The sequence below is a fragment of the Dermacentor silvarum genome, chromosome 10, assembly GCF_013339745.2.
Source record: "Dermacentor silvarum isolate Dsil-2018 chromosome 10, BIME_Dsil_1.4, whole genome shotgun sequence".
Classification (NCBI taxonomy): Eukaryota; Metazoa; Arthropoda; class Arachnida; order Ixodida; family Ixodidae; genus Dermacentor; species Dermacentor silvarum.
In genome coordinates this window covers 62,235,676-62,257,610 of record NC_051163.1, presented here as the reverse complement: position 1 = coordinate 62,257,610, position 21,935 = coordinate 62,235,676, and the positions used below count along the sequence as shown (strand labels likewise).

The 21,935-nt window shown below is 45.6% G+C and overlaps 1 protein-coding gene across 1 annotated transcript in view; it reads left to right on the top strand.

Annotated features, from left to right (window-relative positions):
• LOC119465820 (CD82 antigen-like) overlaps positions 1-21,935 on the top strand; it is a 94,339-nt gene that overhangs the window by 59,396 nt on the left and 13,008 nt on the right. Inside the window, exons 2-5 of the mRNA XM_037726294.2 lie at positions 14,478-14,558; positions 16,759-16,807; positions 19,270-19,322; positions 20,422-20,496. Of these exons, the coding sequence (XP_037582222.1) occupies positions 14,478-14,558; positions 16,759-16,807; positions 19,270-19,322; positions 20,422-20,496 (258 nt within the window). The remainder of the gene's footprint in view (positions 1-14,477; positions 14,559-16,758; positions 16,808-19,269; positions 19,323-20,421; positions 20,497-21,935) is intronic.

Below are 21,935 nucleotides of genomic sequence, written 5' to 3'. Positions count from 1 at the left end.
TTACGACGTTACACGCCACACTTGCGAGCTGCTGGAATGACGATCGTTCCGTCGACGGCTTCTCTAACTCCGTCTCGCATGTTCCGTGCAGTGCGGGGAAAGCTGCATTGCACGGAAGTCTATCGTTACCTCAAGTGAGACACTTCTACACTGCATAACCCCTGTTTTGACTGTCAACAGGTGGTTGACAGTGCTGACTAAACAAATAAATTATTTACTTATTTGTTTGTTGTTTGTTTGTTTACTCATTTGATCCTGTTTACGCCTGTTTACGCCGCTATTTATTCCTATTTATGCAAGTCTTGTATTCTTTGTGCCATCCTTCGTCCCTTTCGCGCTGTTCGAAGTTATGGATTGGTACGAGCTAGCCCAATCACAGTGCTCGCTAAATAAATAAGGAAGCAAGCAGTCAAGCTATGGGACCCGTGAGCCAACCGAAGAAGAGAAACGCCAGAGAGGATAGCCCACTTCTGATCACCGTTCTCGCGACAACGACTGGGAAAGGGACACTCAAGAGAAATACTGAATCAGTTAAACTGATAAAGTACTGCTTCAAACTCTGTTTTCGTTAATTTCGCGGTAAGAGGTCCACTGCTACAAGAGAATATGAAAGCCAAACTTTCATTCCTAAAATTTCGGGCCAAACCGCTGTGGCACACTCCGACGGTTCTCGTCCCTGATTGGCTGACGCTAGCCCTAGCATTTGCCGCACTGCACGGATTTGGCGATACGCAGTGTATGTAGTTTTCGGCGCCGGTTGCCCCAACGTCGTATGACGGCCGACCTAGCAACTGCGCGCGGCCGTTGCTGGTACTTCCGGCGTGACCCCTCCGCGCAGGCAAGCGCACTTAGAGTGGGCTGCGCTGTAAGACTTGCCGACTCGCTCATTGTTACCCACCCTGATGTACAGACGCGGCGATGACGCGAACGTGGTCACTTGACGTGCTCGTATTTGTTTCTTTTTTTTTATCTCTTTCCGCCGCTTTCCTGAGCGCCGGGCCCTCGTCATGGATATTGGTACTCGTTTCGCGAACGGCCATCCTCTGCTAAGTGGTTTACCTGAAAAAAAAGAAGAAGAAGAAGGCGAAAGAAAGAAATCACAAGAAGCGTCACGTGACATCTTCGAAGCGTAGTCATAAAGAGAAATTGAAGGAAGACTCGTGGGAAAAAAAGAGAGACGTCAGCACGTGACAGGCAAGCGGTAACTTCTAGCCGCCTCGCGTGTGGCGAAGAGCGTGGCACGGGCTGACCGTTATGCTTGCGTCGTCACTGGAACGCGGCCACGAAGCAAACACCGCCTCGAAAAGTCCGGCAGCCATATGTCCAATGCCTACTTCCCAAGAGTCAACGCGCCGGTGGGCCCGTGAAAAGAGAGGGGGGGGGGGGGGTGGCACCAAAGGAGGTTGGCTTGATGAGGCTAGCCGCCTGACGTCATATGCTCCTTCTACTGTCTTTTTTCTTCCTCCCTCGTAGTGGTTCGTAAACACACTCCCAACGTCTCCTTTGCTACCTGCCGGACTGCCTCTGACCACGAGTCTCTCTCGTGAACGTCTGTCGCGGAAAATTAAATTAGGCCGTACCAAATGCGAACTTACGTGGGAGCCGGAGGGTGTCACGAAGAACGACGTGCAACTCTAATTGAAATGCCGGGAACAGAGAGGCATAATGAGCGCGGACAACGCAAGTGGGAATGCGGAGACGAAAACGAGACAGGAGAGCACTTGTCCCTTCTCGTTTTCCTCTCTGTACTGCCTCTCGCGCTGTTAACGCTCATTATAGATTACCAACTATAGCTCAGTCAGCCACCTTGACAGATAACCGTCTGTATGTCGACATACTCAACGACGATTAATTGAAACAAATTTGTCTAGTAACATGAGCAGTAATAGCTTCAAACTGTTTTTCAAAACCCACATACAGACGCCGTCCTCAGGGCAGAATCTACGTGCGCTTGTTCTACGAAAATGTAGGCCGGCCGGCGAATTCTTATGTGTAGAACGCTATTCATTCAATACCGCAATAATGCCAGCTTGTCTACCGAACCGCCATTGCTACGTAATCTGGTAATCATATGACCATCTCATTTAGCAAAATCTTGCTCCATGTTCTGGGCCTAACGCCCTTCCCCCTCACGTTCGCCCCGTCGCCTCAATAATCAATAACATTAGTTAACCAACGTTCATACTCTGATCATTGCATCTGTAGAAGTAATGCATCTTTGCAATCAAAGGGATCGGTGATGCGTCCTGCACTGCTGGCAAAATTGCCGGTGGCACGGCCACTATAGCGTGCTTACTATACTGCCGAAGTACTAGTCTACTAGTATGTTAGTGTACGCCGAAGCGCCAGTGTAACGTATGCACTATTCTGGTGCTCGAGCGTATACTATAACACAGTGAACTAGTATACTAGTATACCATACTAATACTTCGTTTATTCCTAACCGCCTTTAACAATCTTCCCCGATGTAACTCCTGAACACTCCTCCCCAAGTACTGTTCTAGTCCTTTTGTGACAACTTGCGCATGTGCAGAACTTTCTCGTGACTGTTTCACCTGCACTGGATCCGATGGCAACGCTTCGCTTGTCGTCACACTCTGCAGCTAGCTTGTACACAATAAAGCTTCTCCATTATGTTTTTCCCGTCTCGTGGATGAATGCGATTTATAGTAAACCAGTAATCCTACATGCCATATTACCAAACGCGGCTCCAAGAACATCGCAAAGGCAGAACGTCCCGTAACTCTAGTAAATATTGTAAATATTGTAAATAGCACCTCTTAGTTCCCTTCTTGTTAGATTTCCTTTTATTATGTCCAATTGTTATCTCATTAATCTCTCCACCCTTCCCCCCTCACTTCTTCTTGATGTTTAGGTCTTAGCCATCGGGTAAACAGTTACACTGTGACCAGCAGAATTTTCCTTTCCTTAATTTTTTTTTCGAACCACCACGAATGACCTTAATGCGCAAACAACTAAAAAACGTGAAAAAAAATAAAGCAAACAAGCATCGAAGCCAGAGAAAGCAGCGCTTGAATTATATGTTATTTTTTAAAATAAATGTAACGACATAACGAAAAGCAAAAAAAAAAAAAAAAATGAAAGTGGACGGAAGACGTGTGTTCGGCTTTCACCAAGTTGTCTTTTGGCCACTATCGCTTTCCCCTTTCTTATTACATTTCAATTAAACATAACAGTTAACTTCCTCCTGATGCTTCCACCACACTTCATTTCATTTGTGATTGAGATTGTGCGTAGCCTCTTTTTCTGTAATTATAGGCTGGTTCTAGAGACTGGCAAAGTAATGAATAGACTAGCCCAAGGACCATTTATGTTAATTTCCCCTGCGTTTTCGCTGGCTTCATTGTCCATTTGCTTCGTTTGGCTGGGACCGACAATAAATTCTGTAAATTCTGTTTTTTTTATTATATGGTATTTGGGAGATGTTGTCGCTTTAATTGGTGCTGGCTACTGCATTTCACATAGAGATATGGGGAAAAAAGAATTAACCTACACGCATTAAAACTAAAAGTCGACTCCAAATCACAATAATACAATGTCCAGTCACGTAAGTACACTTATGCCACACTAAAACTGAAAGTCAACTCGGAAACACAGCAACACGAAGTTCAGTCGCATAGGGGCACTAAAGTAAACGCAAAGTGCCGGTCACGTAACTGCACTAAAATCAGAACACATAAGAAAGCACAGGTTAGATTCAAATGAAAGTACATGAACTCAGGCTTTTAATTGGCCAAAATCAGGTAAAATAAAAAATCCCATAGAGTGAGCTTATCACAGATAAACACTCTTTTCAATAGTTTCCGAGAATATTGCTCGCTTCTAGAAATCTTTGGAGTACCATTTACGCTCGTCTTTGCGAGGAATATGTTGGCCAAGATCTTCCTGAGGCTGAAGGGCCTGCGGTTTAATGCCAATAAATCACGTGCTAAACGTTGTCTGTGTGTGTCGTGTCGCGGACATTCTAACATTCTTCCTCCTAATGCTTATGCCTCACTTCATTTCATTTGTGATTGGGATTGCGTGTAACCTGCTTTTCTATAACTACAGGATGGTTCTAGAGACTGTGGCAAGCATATGAACAGACTAGTCGAAGGACACCTTCTGTTAATTTCCCGCGTGTTTTCGCTGGCTGAATTGTCTATTTGCTTCAGTTGGTTGGGACTGACATAAAATCGACTTTCTTGGTTCCTCTTAATCTTCTCACGTGACTAGTGCTCTCTCCCTTCCCTTCTTTCTCACTATTCAACCCTTTAAGGCTCATTCACACCGGCGACTTGAGGAGGTCGCGCGACCATTTGCGACTCGCGAACAAAAAGCGACCGAAGGCGACTGATGTTCACACCGGCAAGACCGGCTGAGCGCGACCTGCAAGTCGCAATCCCGGACATTCTCGTTCTTCAGCGAGAATTCTGCGGATCTACGCAGTTAGCGCGCACTTCGCTGGCACTGTGTAAATTGGTTTCGCGTTCCGGCAACAGCCATGGATTTTGATTCGAGCGATGGCTGGATTTTGATTCGAGTGAACAGGAAGACGTCGTCCCTGTGCTGATGTGCTCCGCCGGGGTGTCAGCTGTGGCAGCGCGGAAGCCTCCGAAGAAAGCGCGACGCTCGTGGGTGCGCCCGTGCCTCCGCTCGCGTGAAGTGACCGGCCACGCAAGCCGCCTCCTGCCCGAACTTTGTGCGCAAGACAACGAGTATTATCGAGAGCAAGTTGTAATTTCTAGTTCACATTGCGTGTTATTCGGTGCATAATATTAAAGCAAAGCTGTTCACCCGCTGTTCACCTTTGGGTGGCGTGCTCATCCAACGAACGGCAGCTGGAAAAAGGGTTTGTGTTGTGCTTTCTTTTCCTGCTGTTTAGCTTCCAGCGAATGCGACCGCGTACATTCGACACGTTGCTGCAACTGCTGCGTCCCAGAATCGCAAGACAAGACAAAAATTACCGGCCTGTAGCCTGCATATATCCTGACGCGGACATTCGCATTTGGCGTGGACGACGACACACATCACTTTCGGCGCTGCGCTGATTGGTTGAGCAGCTTTGCGACCACAGTCGCGCGACTTAAAAATCGAGCAGTGAGCGACTGGCCCAAAATGGTCGCTTTTCGAGAAAAGCGACCATTTGCGACCATTTGCGACTGGTCACTTTGCGACCAACTTGGTCGCGCGACCACTGTCAGTCGCCGGTGTGAATGAGCCTTTATTCTCTTCTCTCAGCTCAGGGTAGCAAACAGGACGTGCGTCTGGTGAACCTCCCTGCCTTTCCTTACATTTGTTTGACTATATTTTTCTAGCTCAATAAAAACATAAAAAAGCTTCAATCTGTTCCTCAATTCTTCAGTGGCATCTCTAGGATTCCGAGAGTGTGTACAAGAAAGGAGACCAGTGGGTGACCGCCGTAGAAAGGCGCCTTTGACGATTCTGAACCTCTCCATCACTGGCGTATTTGAGAACTTTTGAACGCAACGCCTTCCTATTGTGACGCAACCGGTAATGAACGTTGGTCTCCTGCTTGAGTCATTCAACTCGCTTCCCCTCGGGCAGGTGCCACTTGCTATAAGGACTCGCGACAGGGCGCCGCATGCATGGCTCGAGCTGCTGGCCGACAATCACGACGACGAGGTGAGAGCCGTGAACGCAGCCACGCCCCTTGAGATTAGCAGACACTGGTGACTCAACGGACGCCGTTTAGGGCGATAAGTGGTACGTGAGCACACAGAACGAGCATCTGTGGGTTGGGGTAGGGTTTAAAAAAACACCGACAACAAATTCTGCATGTGTCTTTTTTTTTTTTCTCCAATTCGACGCAGCTTGAGCTTTTGTCCCTGAAATGTTTGTGGAGAAGTCGGCGACGAAACAGTTGCCCCAACAGTTTACAACTACATCCAACCAAATCGTTCACTCAAACTGCCTCGAAATTTTAGTTCCTGCCGTCTATAGCGTGCAAGTTTTTTCTCTAAAGTCTGCTTCGTTTCTTTGTTCACCTTTGACACACGGGGTGGAATTCACTATTCATTTTGTTCCTACTAGGTACTGCACGTTCGTATGACTTGGCGAATTGTGTAACAGACTTTTAGCTATATCAGGATTGGCGAGCAGCTGGTTTTAGGAACAGTTCTTGCATACGAAATGCTTCGCGAGCATTCCAGCCGCATATGGCAAGGCAACATAACGCTATTAATCATTTTTCAATCCTCTCTGTGCTCCCACAGAAACTCCACGCAGAAGGCTTTATGCACGCTACTAAAGTTCCTGCGCTCTGCGGGCCTTCATGGTAGACTTTAAGAACGCTGTTTGTTTGTGCTTGTCTCTCTGCCCACTTCCTCTCTCTTTCTCTTTTCATACTCCTACTCCTTCCCCCGTGCAGGTTAGCTAACTGCCTCTGGTTAACCTCCCTGTCTTTGTATGAATTTTCCCCTTTCCCTCTATCTCTTTCTCTATCTATCTCTTCACTCTTTTCTGTTCTCGCAATCTATCTTGTTGCGCAAAGTTGTGTGCAGTGCACGACAGACGCATGGGAGTACGGGCGAACTCGTTGATGGGCTTGGGTAGTTATTCGCATGAGCAATCTCTGTATTCATGAGAACCGAGTGCTGCACACAACTACAGCTTTTTTAAGGCTGCAAAAGCATTTTGCGCCTATGATATGCGTGCAAGGTGTGATAGCCCCGTCGCGAGAGCTGCTGGCTAATGGGACGTCAATCACCAGACGCTTTTTGCAATTCATTACAAGGAGAGAGAAATATAAACGTTTATTGGTGGTCCCAATGAGGAGTCCGTATCTCGACTCGTTACGTTACTCCTTAGCTAACGTCATCAAGAATTTATTTGATGATGGTCAAGAATTTCCAGAGCGGGGATCCAGTACCTCTCCAGGAAGCTGTCTACTCTTGCTAGGAGTTCGTTTGAAAGAGTGAGCGCATCTTGATGATATGTTTTGCGTGGAGGATGATCTGTGAATGAAATGCATTTTTAAGAATCTTTCCTCTGAGAACACTTTCTGAGGAATATGTGCGCCCTTAAGACGCAGCACTCGACCGACAAGATAACTGACATTTAGAGTGACTTTACTCTTGCCGGTTTTGCCTGCTTCAGAAGCTGTGCTGAATAAACTTGCCCGAAGCGAATAGCCCACTGCAGTATACAGCGTCGTGTATATTGTAAGGAGGCGGCGCAAGTACCATCACATTTTTTTTAATGCACTCTTGCTTCGCCCTATCTTACGACACCTTAAAAAGTTTTTTTCACAAAGAGAATTTATTTTTAGGAAAGCATCACGCAGTATTAATAAATTCGTAAACATTACAAAAAAAAAGGGTCGGGAGAGTTGTCAGGTATGTATAGGTGTATAGTCACGGCGTAAACAACAAAACACAGTGAAATCACTTTAAAGATAGCGTGCAACTTGACATGCGCGTGCATGAAGTCAATAACGAATCCTGTCCCGCCAAACAAATGCAAACAGTGTCTCAAGAAAATGTGTCACCGGTATAAAAGAGGCATATGAGTTTGCGTGGCTTCAAATTTCACCTTCTTGCGAGGCCGCTCTCACACTGAAGGCTATGATCGAGGAGGGTTCCGAAGCAGCAACAAGCGGTCAACGTTACAGCGTTTTCGTTGTTGTCTCTTGCACCTATAGGCGGTAGAACGAGGAGCTCCAAGGTCGCGTATTTTCCTGCCATTAAAAAATAATGCGTGACGCCTTTGGCTGACGCCCCGTCGTTACGCGCGCCGGACGTTTGGAAACGCGTAGAGCATGCTTCACGCGCGACATAATGAGGAGGGCGCGGTAAGAAAAAAAAAAAGAACGAAAAACATGTCCGCTATTTGCTTTGCGCTCATGCATTCTTGTACGCTCGTTTAGACTATTTTACGAAAGCGTTGGAGTACCGCTATCATGGGCAGTATTGGTAACGTTTGTCGTTTTTTTTTTTTTTTTTTTTTTTTTTTTTTTGGACGGAGTCGCGAAGTCACCACCCAAAACACTGCATTGGTCGAAAAAAAAAAGTAAATGATGATGATGATGACTTGCTCGGAGTTACTTTTTTTGTATATTGTAATTGTGTCTAGACCTTAGTGCAGAATTAGTTGCTTATTCATTTCAAACTGTAGTTTACAGGAACCCAGAACCATGCCTGTTGTACACGCGCTTGTGACAATCTGTAATCTGACGCGCCTACGCACGCGGTTGCATGAGCCGAATTATTAAAGCACGTTCTTGTTTGGAATCCCTGGTCCATCTTTCCCTCAACGCATACCAGCTACAAGCTTTAAATTATCTCCTACGATGGAGTGTCGGTGGTCGGAATCCTCGGTATTCTAAAAAGGTGTCACATCTCAACGTTGTGCTTTGCCTAGAAAAGCACCCTTGAGACACGAAGATGGTAACACTGTAGTAAGCTTTTCGGTCTCTGGCAAATCCAGCTTTGCGGAATCCCTAAACGTGGAGCGAAATTAAAGCTTATGAAAAGAACAAGAAATGCATCCAGTTGGCCCATATAGCATGAAGCTACAAAGGAAATCCATTCGAGTTTCTCGGAAAGAAAGCTTCGCAGTTGAAGAAAAATTCGTCCTGGTCCAGTATTCCAACCAGAGACCAACGCTTTTCCGGGGCGGTCACTCTACCATCTGAGCTAACCAGGAGGCTAGAACATAGCAACAAGAGGGCGAATTGATCGACAACTCCTCGAACCACTGGGACACTGAATATGACAAATCGGTGTATCTGCGTATTCACTGTCCCCAGGCGCTTCGAGTTGTCGATTAATGCGCCCTCGCTCTGGTCCAACTTAACGTTTATCAGTAAGGAAGTACGGCAGTGCATCAGAAAGTAACCGAATACTCGACCTAGCACGTTTCAAGATGCTTCAATGCCATTAACCTTCTCTGGGAAATTTACTCACCTTCCGGTATGTCCGTTTGTACATAACCTCTCTGACCCAGTGACCCAAGTCGTCTCCTATCTTTGGCCACTAGGTATGTATTGCCGACCACACTGTGCATGTGCCCGAACAGACAGCTTCGGCACTGTGTGTGCCCATTCTTGGCCGATCCCCTAGAATGAGTCTGCCGGAGTGTGACATAAGGGGTGTGTAGCCGTAAATATATTACAGCGATAGCGTCCCATTCACAACAGACATCTCCGCGTCGAACGCGGCCGCTGATGGACTATTGCAACGAAGTTGCAGCCAGGATACTAGGATTAGTGGGCGTTGTTATGGCTTTTCAATTGGGGTGCAGTGATCAGAAGATGCGCATTGTGCCGGGATATCATTCGGCATTGTGGTTGGCAGCGAGATTGCCACTTCGCGTGTCTGCTGATGTGTCCATAGGGTGATTCACGGATGACGTGGGGATATGGCATGGGGAAAGAATAATCATCGTAACTTATAAAGCATATCATAACCAATTACACAACCGTCATAAGAAAGATTGCTCATCGTAATATAGGATGGACGCGCCGCCAATTTTTTTTTCTAAGCCAGAACGGCTCAAATGCTCGAAAATGCTTTGAAGTTTGTGACGCCATGCGATGTAGTGGTTCCGAGATTTCTACAGGATATTAAAAAATTGTTGGAAGAGCTGCCATTGTTCGCTTTTCCCACCAAATGTATGAATTTAATGTGTTCAAGGAATATTCCACTAGCAAAAACTGATTGGTTCTTGTTGTTTGTAATCCTTCGAAAACATGAACTAGAAGTCAAATTCTATACTTGCTGGAAGCAATTTCTTTTTTATTTAATTGTAGTGAAAGCCGATTTCTGTCACCATCTGGACAGGTCTCCATTGAGCTACAACTTTACGAGGAAAACTCGGGCGGAATCGTTCATGGTAATAAAAAAATACATAAATTTAGGCTTGCAATCGCTTGAAAGAAAACTTGAGGCGATCATTGTGTTCGGTTTCTTGCTTATTTTATTCTTTGCCTTTTGTTTTTGACTTCAAACCACTATAAGCGGCGTCTCATTAGGTAGTCGAATTTCGTAACGCTTAAAAAGCCAATCAGTGTATACGGAGTTAATGAGCAAGCAGCAGCAGCAGCCGTTGGAAATAAACCCACAGAGCATATATATACGTCTTGTATGTACATCGTGCAGTTTTATTGCGGTACTCAAAACGCACCCGCTATCATTAACATTGCTAATGTTGTTTGCGCCGTTCAGGACCGGCGCAATACGCGCTTGTTGAGCTCCGAAGCCTTGCCAAGGGCGCCAGATCGCCAAACAGAAGAGTTCCTAAAGCATACACAGCGAGATCGCTATGAGAGATAAATGATCGCCATGAGAGTTTCACACGCGTACCTTGATGTATGCGTGTTGGGGTGTGTCCTAATACTCAGCGTATGCATAGATGGTTCGCGAGGTATAAGAACGGGGCGAGTAGCCGGCATTCCACATTGAAGCGACTACCGCGCAGAAATCGATGAAATACGAGTAACACAAACAGACGCAAGCGCTGACTTTCAACTAAATGCTTACTTTTCAGTAACCGTGCACAACAGTTCTTTTTCGCCTTACAACAGTCGTACAACAGCCTGGGTTATGGCTGTTGCTTCATAAATTATCTTGTGCGTGACAAAGATTGCGCGAGATAAACTGTAGAAACAACAGCCATAACCTGGGATGACGGCGCTACCAGTCCCTTGATCGCCCTCTCCGAAAAAGAAATGTCGTACCTGGTTAGTACGGAATGTAACGTTCCTTCGTAGGTATTTAGTTGGTTTGTTTTTCCTTTCTAATAATGTGATTCCCGTCGTCGTTCTTTTGTTGCTCACGTGTCTTACCATTGGCGGTCACATGTTCATGAACTTGTGTGCGTGTGTGTGTGCGCGTGCGTGCGTGTGTGTGTGTGTGTGTGTGTGTGTGTGTGTGTGTGTGTGTGTGTGTGTGTGTGTGTGTGTGTGCGTGTGTTGTGTGTGCGTGCGTGTGCGTGTGTGTGCGCGTGCGTGTGTGTCTTTGTGCGTGTGTGTCTGTGCGTGCGTGCGTGCGTGCGCGCGCGCGCGCGTGTGTGTGTGTGTGTGTGTGTGTGTGTGTGTGTGTGTGTGTGTGTGTGTGTGTGTGTGTGTGTGTGTGTGTGTGTGTGTGTGTGTGTGTGTGTGTGTGTGTGTGTGTGTGTGTGTGTGTGTGTGTGTGTGTGTGTGTGTGTGTGTGTGTGTGTGTGTGTGTGTGTGTGTGTGTGTGTGTGTGTGTGTGAAACTGAAAACACACTTTTAGTTGAAAGTCAGCCCTTCTGTCTGTCCCCGTTATTTGCACCTTGTCTGCTTCTTCACTTCAGTATACAGATGGTTAAACCGACAGCTTAGCGGATAGCGACCATTCTAAGCTTCGTTTCAATAACTGCCCAAGTCGGCAAGAAAGACAGCTTGGGGAAGACAGCATCGAAGTAAATAACGATGCAGGTTATAACGGCCTCGCGGTCTGCACAAGGTGACGGCTTTTTCTTTTTACCACTCTTAACTCTAAGCGCACGCGCCTTTTTTCCTCATCGCCCCCATTGCAATGCGGGTCGGCCGGTTATCGAAACTACGACCTCGGGCTCAAGGAGGAGGAGGAGGAGGAAAAAGAAGAAAGGAGAGGGCGGGGAGGTCAACCAGACGCACGTCCGGTTTGCTACCCTACACGGGGGAAAGCCGAGTAGGGCACTATGCGGCATGAACATCTTAGCGCAGTGACTATTTCCAATGGTACAAAGTGCAGTTCATACCGGCGGTCACGACGCGTTGAACATTACAGGCTGCGTCTAACGGCAAGTCCCGTACGAGTCTACGTGCGCGAGTTCGTGCGTTGAAAGACTGACGCGAAGCGGGGCAAAATCTTTCTTCTTCTGGATCTACAGAAGAATGTGGCGAAGTTTTCCTGCTGTTGGAAAGGACCGCTTAATGGCTCTAATTTCGAGATAATTGCGTCTGAATGGGGTATGAAATGCATTGCTGTTCCAGCTATTTAGTTTCCTAAAATATACTTTAGCGCTTCCGAGTCGAAAGTATGTGGATCGCCTGCATATTTTTGGCATGCTTTAGGAAAAAGATGTCTCGAAAATACTAGTATACTATAGATTCGGAATGTGGGCTAAGGGACAAGACTTGGTTATAAACCTGTTTAATTTCTGCAACTTAGAAATATTGTTACCTAGGCAGAAGACGGATGCTAGTAAGATAGAAGCTCTTTTAATGGCGTTCATATTTTAGAAGAGAGTGTGCAACCCGAGACAGGAGGCAGCGGTCCATTTCTGCGCGCCCGCTTTCCCGCTGTCTGGAAATTGGTATACTTGCGAAAATATGTGCCACACTATGATTAACTGAGGAAAATATTTAAGGAATGTTTGTTGACTTATTATGTGTGCAATTAACTAGCTAAATGTAAAAAATAATGTTGGAAATTAACTAGCGAAATTTTGTTAATGGTAGGCTATTATGCATGTCAATTTCTTGTGCAAAGAATGCCGGCATCTTCGAGTAATCGAGCCCGACTACACTATTCACTGTGACAAGAAATGCTACTGTATGATATCATATGGTAACGAATGGGTGCTTGAAAAGTCGTGGTGTTCTGCTGTGTTGGTATTTATTGCAGAGCTTATAGGTGTCTATAAGCAACTTCTTTTAGTTTCTGTTCTTGTTATCAATCTTTCTACCTTATTTGTTGTTGTTACAGTACCTGCTGTTTTCCTATTGATCTGTCTGCATTGTATATATACTTGTATTACTTGAATGTATTTATATCCACTCCTGCTATGGCCTCCTGATGGCCTGCAGTATTCTCTAAATAAATAAAAATAAAAATATTGCCAGTTCTGCTGTCATGTAACAGACTCTGAATCCTCGTCAAGAGCTATCGCGTCCGCTTTTATGCCCACGTGTCGTCCCCTCTTGTCCCGGAAAAGTGAATTGAGTAGAACAGTGCTAGAACAGTGCAGTGAATTGAGTAGAACAGTGCCGCAGGCAATTCTTTTAACACTTACGTTCGGAATCCGCGTGAAAGCTCTCTAGGATCTCTGGTGACTCGATGTGCACGCCAGAGCCCGTTTTTTTATGTCGTTTATTCCACAGCGCAGCTCTCGCACGAGCGCAAACGCGCGTGTCCTTGCCTTGTGCTCGTCGCCGGCCGTCGTCGATGAGGATGTGGCGAGGGGGAGTGGCTCCGTAAGAGGAAAGGGGGAGGGGGAAGTCAAGCGCGGGCTCGGCAATGAACGCGAGAACGAAAATGAAAGCGAGGGGCCGCACTCACGGAAGAACCCTCGGGGAAGGGGGAAGTGATCTTACGGGCTCTCGAACAACAAGGGCTCGCTCTGTTTGCCGCCTTCTTTGAACCTTTTTTCACGTCGCGTGCTTTCTCTCTCTCTCTTTTTTTCACCGCCCAATGCGCGCACGCACCCTTCGCATACGTCGCGGCTCGGATGAGACGCTTTCGGTTTCCTCAGGGTCTTCCTTGTCGACCTCATCGCGACTTCTATGCCGTTTCCACGCTATAGTTTCGATTTTCTGTAGACCACGCCATCTTTGCTTTTTTCTTTTTGATCTTGTGGTACTTAGAGGAACCAGATAACGAGATAGAGTAAGCGATGCTCGGCGGGGAGACGAAGATTTGAAAGAACAAACCAAAAAAAGCATCTCGAACTTTGGGCGAGTGGAGCCGGCTTTCGAGAACGAACGTTGTTATATAAGTTGCGGCTTCCATGGGGAGCGTTGCAAGTCTGAAAACAACAATGAGTTCTTTTCATGATCCCCGGCAAACGCTCACCCGCTGAGTTGCAAGCATCCCGAGATTCGAAGAGGGGAGGGGGGTCGTACATACAGATGCCAGAGCTCTGTACAGTGTGTCTACTAAACCCATGACGCGGAGCGGCGGAAAGTTCAGACCACCGGGGTTAGCTAAGCCATGCGTGCCAAAAACTCACTGCATCCGTTGCAAAAGATGCAGTCACGTATGCCAAAGTGGGGGTACCCGCAACACCTCTTTGCCACAGTAACCCCCGAATTCACAAATGCATCTTGAAGCCCGTGTTTGACTTGGTCTAAAAGACGCCAGGCGTAAACGTACCCAAGACGCCCATTGCGTTTCCTTCGGCACGTTCACGACAGGCGTCATTTAGATGAATTCAAGCATCGGCTTCAAGTAAAGACACATTTCTGAATGCGGGGCTAAGCGTCTGATAGCTACTTGAAGAAAGGGCGCAAGTTAACGCGCATACGCGGATGAAGTATAGACACTGTCAAGACGACTGCCAAGATCTATGTTTCACCAACTAGCACATCAAGAAGTGCTCCTACAGTAACTTTTCACTCTTAACGTCACGTGTCCTTCCGTATAACGCGCACTGACCAACGACCACACGTCAACTCTCTTACGATTTTCTCGATTTTAGATGGCCGCCTGGAAATGTTTGCTTTTTTTTTAAAGTTCTCTGCGTGTCACCAGGTGTCCTACAGTGCACGCGTTTTCACTCACTCGCAGTTCATGGGGGTCGTCGTGCTCGGCTACATGCTCTGGATCCTGGCCACCACGGAAAACCGGAGGTTCCTCGACGGCGTCCTGGTGAGTGCGTTTTTCACATGCGACACTATCAACGAGTGCCATGCGCCCTCTAACTTGCGATGAACAGTTAGTTTGTATCGAGGCGGTATGCAACAAACCAAGTTTACGACGAGTTTGACCACGCAATCGCTGCTGCGAATTATTTTACTAGCTGTACTCCTTAGCAGACAGAAGCGCAACTGGGCGGTAACGAACCTAATTTTCGATTTGACTTTCTTTGTCTCCTTCTTTTATCATCATCATCATAACCGTGTTTATTATTATTATTATTATTATTATTATTATTATTATTATTATTATTATTATTATTAGTAGTAGTAGTAGTAGTAGTAGTAGTAGTAGTAGTAGTAGTAGTATAGTGTTATTATTATTGTTATTATTGTTATTATTATTATTCCAAATCATCATCTGCTTCTTTTCATCCTCGATATCATCTCCCTCTTCTTTTTCAAGGAGAGGCATACGCTAAAAACAATTTCCTGGAAAAATGTACAATCAAGCTTGCTTCAAAAGAGCATATTCAAAGACTTAGTTGGTTCGTGATAACGGTAGAGAATTGCCGTAATCATAAGCCAACTAGTCCCTCAAACTGCGCTCATGCTATTTCGACCTGCCGTCTTCCGTGCTTCCCCTCAAGGTTGCCTTGAACTTAAGGACAACGGGAAAGCGGCGTCCACAGGGCTACGGGAAGCCGGCAGGTTAGGAGCGCGCGCGATTTGAACGTGGAGAGAACTTCAGAGGGCGAATCCTTTGCCGATTTGAAGATTCAATGAGGGACGTTTCCGAATAGTATCGGAGGTCCCTCTAAAAAAAAAAAAAATTAACGGGATCATATCGTGCTGCAGTGGCGCCTACTACACCTCGTGCTATACTATATGAAAGCTAGACGTATGCAATAGAACAGAAGTTTAAGGCGGCGCTCATCTCCAGATGCACAAATCCACACACCGGTATTATATTTATTAAAAAAAACACTGGTAATTAACGTCGCTGTTACTTTAACGCTGTTAATTAACGTCGCTTTAAAAGCAAACACCTTGTTAAAGTGTGATAAAGTGTACCTTTTACATTAGAAAGGAAATTGTGTGTCTGGGGGGGAGGGGGGGGGGGGCAGGCGGGGGCAGGGGGGGGGGGAGGGGGGGGGGATAAGAACTTGTGCTTTCACACGAGCGGTTGCTTTTTAAAGTGATGCTGTTGGTTAAGTACATTTTCTTGCACCTTTCCCGACAAAAAAATAAATAAATAAATCCGGCCCGAAAAAAAAAAGTGCTTTCGCGTGTTTTTCTCTAATTATCATTCTCTTCCTTTTTTTTTCGGCATGCGTTCGCCCGACTCCAGTGCAGTGTACACGAAAGGGCCCATTTTCGCCTGCGTATAGAACGAACTCCGTGGCTGTTCGCGAAGTTGCAGAGTTTTATTCCACATTTATGCGTACGGTATACATACTTGTACTACAGCGCACACCTTTATATTGTAATAACTGCTCACGTGACCGACAACATCAGCGCTGTTGGCTACATCTTGCACTAAGTTAACCGCAATTAACCGCAATGCGCGAAAAAGAAAGAAAAAAAAAAAAAAAAACACGCTCTTGCGTCGCACCCTCTTCTCCTTGAAGATAATAGACACAGCGAAATATATGAAAACAACTTTGGCCATCGCACGTGTTGGCCATCATATAAGCGGAATACAGTCAGTCATTATCCGCTTTTTATTGACTGCAAAAGTCGCGCATCGTATTTCTCGGCGCATTGCTTTGACATACTGAGAAACGATTACCGCGTGCTTTTTGTTAAACCCATTGACCACGTTGTCAAAAGATGTCATGAATACGTCTTCTAGTATTACAGTATATACGTCTATGGTGACGGCGTCTCCGCCCTGTTCATTTCCTGTTTGTGGCTGCAGATGCGTCCTTTTTTGGAGCTTCCGCCGATCGCTGTCCAACTAAATGCTCCTGTAGCACTTAAAATCTACCCGTCCGAAATGCTCAGCCAAATTCAGGTTCTTCTTATGCTTTCAATATGGACACGTAGAACTTCATAAGGCAAGGACAAGCTCGATCAACAGCTGCCACGATATGTCTCATATGTCACGTGGTCGCCGAAACTATACAGTTCTAAATATTGGCGAGATAGTATGCGTTTGACAGACCCGTGTCTTCTCGAGTAATCCAGTCGTGCTTGCTCTGGTTTTTCAGGTGTTCACCTACGTTCACTTGGGAGTCGGTGCAGCCTGGTTCCTGACAGGTGCGTAAGCAAGCGCTTGTGGATCGGAAAGCATGATTGGAGAGCTGCGTGTTTCAAATTTTCCGAGTTTCAAAAATTGCCTGCCTGAGTTTTCGTCTTTTTTTAATTTTCTCCGAATGCGCGCTTCTGTGATTACCAGAGCGTGAATGTCATTCAGTATTGCAATGGATTCGGCCGTTTGAACTAGTATATATACACAATGAATCTTCACATTAAAAGAGCGCTGACCCGTATACTCCAAAAGTTCTGGAAACTAAGTACCAGACGCTTCTCGAAGGTCACATAACGACACCCAGCAAGCATGGAGGTTGTGAAACATAAGATAGTTAAATTTTGGTATTATACTTGGTCTATAAATGCCAGACTTGGAGTTGTCGACAGTATTGTGACGTCATAACGTGGAGCTAAATGTTGCTGACGTCGTGTTGCAATAAAGCTAGGTATGGTGACGTCGCTCACAAAAACGTTAACAAGACTGCCGTGCATGTTCCTTCATGCATGGCTGCGCTCCCCTATGGTATCAGCAGCGATCGCAGGAACGAAACAAGCGAGCGTAGCATGACGTCATGACGTATCCACCTCCTGGGGACCGAAATCTAAACTGGACCGTTTGCTACTATTCTTTATAAAGAATTTCGTGGGTATCGAACTACATTTACCGCGAAAAAAAGAAATGAGATGTCGAAAATGTCATGTTGAAAATTCACCGCGGCTTGCAGAGGGAGGCGAAGAAAGGGGCACGTTGATACCAATGCTGGCTAAGAACCGAGAGTTCATTCGGGAATAAAGGGTGAATATGCAAAATGAAGGAGCATCCGTATGTGCGTGAGTAAAATACTACATGAGAGAACGAAACGTCGGCAGGATCGCCGCTTGACTGTCGGTAAACATCGTCATTTGTGAAGTACCTGAAGGTCCTTCGAGAGCTTCGTGTAGCGCGTTACGGACAGCCAGTATAGTTCGACCATGAGTTCGTCCGGTGGTTCTTGATTACCAAACGCGTAATCTCGGGCGCGCGTGGTTACAGTGTCGAGGCGGCGCATTCCAACTGCGGCTCGCGTACCGCCGGGCGTCGTGCGGAATGTAGCGTCCACGTAAAAGGGAGCGGTATACAATGACCTGACCCATGGGCCGATTTGCGTACCACTTCCTGCGCTCTCAATGGCGGCGCAGGTACATTGCGCCCTGGCGGGGGTCGTCAGTCGACCAGTTGTAGATGTGTCTCCCACGGTGGCGTCAGTGAGCTATTGTAGGCGTCAGTGGTGCGGGGATTAGTCCACCGAATGATTAGGATCCCGCCAGTTGGCGCCACCACTCACGCCAATTCTCAGGGGCCACGAGGGCAGTGAGTTTGCGCGAGCGGTGGTTGGTGCCTTTCCTACGCTATTGTAACGACGACGCTCTTTCTCAACTCGGAGACCGCGTCCCCGCATGCTATCCGATGCACAACTCCGAGTGTATACTGCTGGCGTGCTGTGTGTGTCCGTTTTCTTCTGTCCCGGTCCCGTTTGACGCCGTTCAAACACACACACACACACACACACACACACAAAACAACGTTTAATTCGTGTAAATCGACGAGCACACTTCAACAGAAGATGCATCCACGGCCCCTACATAGTACTATAGGAATGTTTGATAATCAAGATTTCTATGTTGCAGTACAGCGCTGAGGGTGAATGTTTATTTGATGAACAGAATGTTGTCACGAATGGGCGGTCCTGAAACGCCACCTATAGATGTGCACTCATTGTTTGGCCTTGGATAAACGAAAAAAAAAAAGAAAACTAAAGATTAGACTTTGGTAACCTATGATAAAGATACCAAGTTTTCCGCGGTCGAGAGGTGTGAAACATTTGATGGAGTAGTCAAATTGCGAAATATGCTACAACCTGCATGGGGTTGAAGCTAGACTGAGGTGAAGTCGAATATTTCTCGGGAGGCCTTTGTCGCGCAAAAGTGAGCCGAAGATAAGGGGCTGAAATAAATAAATAGATAAATAAATAAATAAATAAATAAATAAATAAATAAATAAATAAATAAATAAATAAATAAATAAATAAATAAATAAATAAATAAATAAATAAATAAATAAATAAATATAAGAGACAGCGCTTGGACATGCTCAAAGACACTTTTATACCTGTGTCAGTAAGGATTCCAAGATTTTGTCAATAACTGTCAAAAACCAATATTTCGTCAGTGCAGATAGGTACGTAGAAGCATTCAGTACAGGAGCCGCCTCACGCGCACTTTTCAATATATTATTTTTTGAAATTGGATGGTCGTGACCTCCATTTAAACCCGATACTGTGTGCTCTAGCCCATTATACGTCCATCCACATTGCTTGCTTTTAGCATTGTGGCATTATGAAAACAAAAAGGAAATGCCACGGCCTTTGCCCGGTTGCAATGTCTAACGCATGCAGAGATCAACAATTGTCACCTGCTTCGTCCTGCAGGAATGTGTGGTTGGATCGGGTCTTACAAGAAGGGTGGCCTCGGAATGAAACTGGTAAGTCGGTGTCGCCAGCTGCGACTGTCTCTACTAAACTGAATGTCAGACGCAGAAACGCGAGGCTACGAAAGAACAGGAATATCAATCGGATAAAACGGCGATATACCACGCAATTTTTTTTATAGTGGGAACACTTATGAAAAGGCTCCTGTGGCACATATCATGCCGTAGCCACTTAAGAACTCGTTAAAAATGATTTTCTCGCACCACGCTCTGGCAGCTTATCCATAAGCCAGCGTCTAGATGAAATAGTATCAAACTGCCATTGGCAAGAATCATCACCAGGGGTCGTTACCTGCACAAACGAATACTACTCGGACTAGAGGCATAACTGGCCAAAGTTTGTCACCAAAGGAGAATCCCTCGCTCGCACTATCCGAATGTTCCGCTCCAACGGATACCGCATGAAACAGTGCAAGACTTACTGCACGTAATGTTGCGACAACTATCGTGTCACTGCTTCGAATACATATGCGGAACTGCAGCTTTCTTTCTTTCTTTTCTTCTTCTTCTTCTTCTTCTTCTTCTTCTTCTTCTTCTTATATTATTATTATTATTATTATTATTATTATTATTAGTAGTAGTAGTAGTAGTAGTAGTAGTAGTAGTAGTAGTAGTAGTAGTAGTAGTAGTAGTATCTTGTTGTTCTTTTAGAGCGATAGCTCTATTGCTCCAGGTACAAACCCTGAAAACGCCTGGTTCCGTAAATATAACCTTCAAGCTCAGCCAAGGTCAAACTGGGACTTTGCCTGCCTAATGCATTTTGGACACGCGCGCGCCTCGGGGCAACAGAGAACAATTAATAAAATAATAAAGAAAAAGGTATAGGGTCTCCATATTTTTATATAAGACGGCTTAGATTGCCCCTGGAAAATGACTTCCCAGCAATTCCTTTGTGTTTAAAAGTGAAGCTGACTTTAAAGGGACCGGTGTAAGTTTTGTCTTTATAAGTTGGCTTTCCAACACTGTGTGCTGCAGTGAAGCCTACTAATAAAGAAAAATGCGATGCGAACGGGGCCCGATAACGCTATCGCGTTCCGCTCTTTTGTTGTTGAGGCATCTTATTTCTATTTTTTTCTCTGGCGTTTATTTCCAGTTCTTGTTCCTCGCCGTTGTCATGGTGGCGGCGGAGATAGGCGGCATCGTCGCTCTCAGCATACTCAAGATAAAGGTGAGGCCCAGAATGACTACCGTCTCGATGATTATGCTCCCTATGCTCATTATATTGATTATGTTGATGATAAGTTGATTTTGCAGTTGGTTAGGCGCAGCACGCGACCCATTGCTGATGCCCACCACAATAGAATTCCCTACAGAAAGTTTCATTCCAATTTCTCCTATATTTTATCTGTCCGTTTGCTACGGGCCAGTGTTTTCCTTTTCTTACACCTTGAACGGTTGCCAAACTCAACCATTCGGTAATTTAAGTTTTGCTAGGCCCTTATTGCTTGACTAGTGCGGGCTAGTGTAGGCTAGTGTAGTCGGAAACATACTTTCCAAGAGATGCATATATTGAAAGAAGCTTGCCTATCTACGATGCCAATAAAATGACGAACGCACTTGGCTGGCGCATCTATACAAGTTCTATTTGATTTGGACAGCGATGTATTCGACACTGCATACTCCCTCAGTCACGAATTGCGATTGACTGTCAATGAATGTGCCAATGTTAAACAATTCCATTACAATGTGCTGCAGACTACATTGAATGAACGTTTAGGCTATGGGATCCTCTATTTAGCATTTTCTAGTGAGCCCTCTTAATTACAAAATAATTAAATGTTGTTTCAATTCACAGTCAGCTAAGTCAATTTTTTTCGTTATGATGTTGTAATAATCTTCTCAGATACAAGTTATATTGACAGCAGGCATTGCCCGAGAAAGGATAAACTGTTCCTTCACCATTAATGCGGCATATCGAACGTGATAATGTCTTCAGTGATGTCCTGCGTACCAAAACCTCGCACATTTGAAGTGAAATGAAACTGTAATGGATCATGAAAGGTTTCGACTTAGCTACAGCCTAAAGTCTGTGGGTTTAATTGATTAGCATTATAAACATACTTCGGCCGCTTGGCGTCTTCCTATCTAAATGGCTTCTGTACGCCGCTCCTAAAAAAAAAGAGAAGTTTCAGATTCATTTGGTGCTGGTTGAAATCAAAATCTTGCCACACGGATTCATCAAGGAAAGTAGCTCAATGTGCTCGCCACGAATGCTTTTTCTTCTTCTTCTTTATTGCCGGTTTTTATAAGACAAAACAGAGTGCAATTCTTAAAAAAAAAGAAAAAAAAACGAGTCGGTCTATTTTCTCTGACACTATAGGATTAAAATTTATTCAATACAACAGAGCCATTAAGCGCAGTAATCCAATCAGGCAGTTTAGGCTGGTGTGCAGATCGAATGCCTGCGTTGAGCGAGTAATTCATTCTCAGCGTTAGCGCGCACCGGCACGCCACTGCTGCGATCTCGGAGGCCACGCTAAAGGACGCGATGAACTTTAAGCGCGTGCTATTAGATGGCGCAGCGTGTCCTAAGAGGAACCCGGCTGCAGTGCACGGCTGATACATGACGCGTTTCGGATGTGACACGCAGGATGGTGTTGCATGCAG